The 3,714-nt window shown below is 42.3% G+C and overlaps 1 protein-coding gene across 1 annotated transcript; it reads left to right on the forward strand.

The window, feature by feature from the left end:
• Positions 1–390: 390 nt before the first annotated feature.
• Positions 391–2,031, forward strand: LOC120435214 (E3 ubiquitin-protein ligase TRIM21-like). Its single transcript, XM_039604316.1, has one exon. The coding sequence runs from the start codon at positions 391–393 to the stop codon at positions 2,029–2,031; it is 1,641 nt and encodes a 546-aa protein (XP_039460250.1).
• The last annotated feature ends 1,683 nt before the right edge of the window (positions 2,032–3,714 follow it).

Here is a 3,714-nt window from a genome sequence, read left to right on the forward strand (position 1 = left end):
TGAGCCTGGTTCTGCCGGAGGTTTCTTCCTGTTAAAAGGGAGTTTTTCCTTCCCACTGTCGCCAAAGTGGGGGGTCATATGATTGTTGGGTTTTTCTCTGTATGTATTATTGTAGGCTCTACCTTACAATATAAAGCGCCTTGAGGCGACTTAAGTTGGGGAACTTGTGAATTTTAAAGGGTACGATCATGAAACTGTTCCTGTAATAGAACAATCTGAGGACGTAATGAGTAAGCACATGAAGTTGTCAGGATGGGCATCTGTCACATCTGTCAAAACTACTACGTTATGACTACAACCCTAACACTTGTTCCTTACTTTTAACATATGAAATGTAAACAAAATTTTAAATAAGATGAATTTCCTTTCTTTCTCCCTTAGAGTGCAGAAATGTCTGCTGCCAGCAATCTGCAGTCTGAAGATCAGTTTCTGTGCTCCATCTGTCTGGATGTGTTCACTGATCCAGTCACCACATCATGTGGACACAATTTCTGCAAAAACTGCATCACTCAGCGCTGGGATTTTAATTCCAGATATTTCTGTCCCATGTGTAAAATGGGATTCAGGAACAGACCTCAACTGAAAGTCAACACCGTCATCTCTGATATGGTTGCTCAGTTCAGAGATGAACCTCAGTGGAAATCCTGGAAGGCCTCCTTACTGAAATGCTTTAAGAGGTTTTCATTATGGATGATCAAGGTTGACACTGGAACTAAACTAATGGCCCTAATGTCGTGTCTGGATTGTCTGCTTTGCCTGTGTTTCTACTGTCAGTCTCACCTGGAGCCTCATGTCACAATATCAGGCCTATTAAGACATCTGCTGCCTGAGCCTGTGGAGAACCTGGAAAGCAGGATGTGTAGGAAGCACGATAAACCTCTGGAGCTGTTCTGTAAGACCGACCAGACATGTGTCTGCATGCTCTGCTCTGTTTTAGATCACAAGAACCACGAGTTTGTTCCTCTGAGAGAAGAATATGAAGGAAAGAAGGCAGAGCTGGAGAAGACAGAGGCAGAGATTCAGCAGATGATCCAGAAGAGACGACTGAAGATTCAGGAGATCAAAGAGTCGGTGAAGATGAGTAAAGATGCTGCAGACAGACAGAAAGCAGAAGGTGTTCAGGTCTTCACGGCTCTTATGGAGTCTGTTGAGAGACGCCTGAAGGAGCTCATAAAGGAGATTGAAGACAAACTGGAAACTACAGAGAAACAGGCTGAAGTACTCATCAAAGATCTGGAACAGGAAATCTCTGAGCTGATGGAGAGAAGCTCTGAGGTGGAGCAGCTCTCACACTCTGAAGACCACCTCCACCTCGTCCAAAGCTTCTCCTCCCTGAAAGCTGCTCCACCCACCAAGGACTTGACGGAGGTCAGAGTCCGTCCACCATCATATGAGGGGACTGTGGGGAGAGCTGTGGAGACACTCGGGAAACACATGAAGAAGCTGTTTGAGGCAGAGCTGAAGAGAGTCCAGCAGTATGCAGTGGATGTGACAATGGATCCTGATACAGCACATCCTAAACTCGTCCTGTCTGATGATGGAAAACAAGTGAAGTGTGGTGATGTGAGGAAGAAGCTTCCAGACAACCCAGAGAGATTTTCTTACTTTGTTAATGTTTTAGGAGAGCAGAGTTTCTCTTCAGGCAGATTTTACTTTGAGGTTCAGGTTAAAGGAAAGACTGACTGGGATTTAGGAGTGGCCACAGAGTCGATCAGCAGGAAGGGAAAAATCAGACTGAGTCCTCAGAACGGTCTCTGGACTGTATGTCTGAGAAATGGAAATAAGTACAAAGCTTGTGCCACCCCTCCAGTCCGTCTCTCTCTCCGGTCTGGTCCTGAGAAGGTGGGGGTGTTTGTGGACTATGAGGAGGGTCTGGTCTCCTTCTATGACGTAGATGCTGCAGCTCTGATCTACTCGTTCACTGGCTGCTCCTTCACTGAGAAGCTCTTCCCGTACTTTAGACCTGGGCTTTATCAAGGTGGTAAAAACTCTGCACCACTGATCATCTGTCCTGTCAATAAGACTGCCTGATCTGTTTTATGTAAAAACATCACAAACATTTGCTGTATTTATCTTTTAATTATGTTTTACTCTTTGATGTTCCCCCTGGTGTTTCATGGAGCTCTTCACCCTGAGACCCTCAGGCTACGTCCACACTAATCCGGATAAATTTCAAAACAGTGTTTTCATCTAAAAATGCTCCGCGTCCACACTATCGTTTTCAATCGTTTTCATCCACACTGAAAATGCTTACGTTCCATTACTGCGCATGCAAGACAATTCGACCTGCGTCACTTCTGTCTGCCGATTATTTACTTTCCGGCTCTTAGAAAGTCGTGACAAAATGTGGAGGAAAACTTCCTGATATTAATCTTTAATAGGGCTGTTAAAATTGAGAGCAAACAAAACAACTGCTGTACAATGCTGTCTGCCATCTTAGTTGAATTGGTCACATGACTGTATCATATGACTAAAATGCGTCATCATTTTTGAACAGCCTCCGGTTTTGCTGTCCACACTGCGACATCAAAACGGCGTTTTCAAATGTATCCACTTTGGAGAGTGTTTTCAAAAAGCTAATTTTTCCTTGACCGAAAACGCCGTCTCCGTGTGGACGGGAGGCCAAAACGGAGAGAAAAAGAAGAGTTTTCAATTGAAAACATCTTAGTGTGGACGTAGCCTCAGAGATGGATCATCATGACAAACATATCTGAGGAAAAACTGTTCAAACCATCAAACTTTCAAATCTGCTGTCCATCAGACACATTTACAACGACAGCAGGTTTGTCGTACTTAAGTTTAGAGAAACGTGTCTGCAGTGACCTCTAGTGGGGTCAACTGCCCATAGTCCTCTGGGGCTCCCACCCTTCAGCTGGGGCCTCCCTCCTTCTCCTGCTGGGATGAGTGCACAGATGTTGCAGAGATGTCTGCCTCAGGTCTTCAGTGCCCTTGGTACTACAGATGACCCTGGCTCTGTATACTCCCATTATTTTCCCTCCTGCCTGTCCTGCCTTATGGTCATAGTACACCCCATATGATATAGTAACTGAAATGACACAAATAGAAATGAATAAATAAAAAGATAAAAGATTCACATGAACAAGAGGAGTCTATGGAAAATTTATGGATCCTCAAAATACATTCAGATAATAATTCTGATTGCAAAATCAGCGAGCCAGGACAGGATTTAAAAATAAAATAATCACTATGGCACTCTGTGTTTTTACTAATAGCAAATCATCGTTATTCTTAACCAAAGATATCCATCAAAGTACAAGTCTGATTAATATGTTAAATGAGAAGTAAGCTGAGTGATGAAAATTATTCTAATATGTGTGCATAGACATGATCCAGTATTTTAACTATGCTCTAAAGGAACAACCCCCACTAGGGTTTAAATACCTGGGAATCTTTAAAGTGCTTTGATTTTAGAAGAGTTTAGTTTCTGTGTGTGTCTGCAGAAATGTGAACGATAAGAAACGCGTCACCGAGTCATCATTAGAGATGATTTTGAATGAGAGAATTGGTATTAAGTGTTGTAATTGTTGAACACAGAACCATAATTCATGTATGATTTTGCTGATAGTTAATTATGTGTGATTGTGTAATGCTGATCAGAATATAATCAGGTATAAGGTTAACAAGTGTAATAAATAAAAAATATAATCTATGAAATTATTTGAAAGACAACAAATGATAAACAACCAGAGTTTC

This window comes from Oreochromis aureus, linkage group 3, assembly GCF_013358895.1.
Source record: "Oreochromis aureus strain Israel breed Guangdong linkage group 3, ZZ_aureus, whole genome shotgun sequence".
Taxonomy (NCBI): domain Eukaryota; kingdom Metazoa; phylum Chordata; class Actinopteri; order Cichliformes; family Cichlidae; genus Oreochromis; species Oreochromis aureus.

Coding starts and splice junctions, on each gene's coding strand:
- LOC120435214 (XM_039604316.1), top strand. CDS start 391: ATGTCTGCTGCCAGCAATCTGCAGTCTGAAGATCAGTTTCTGTGCTCC.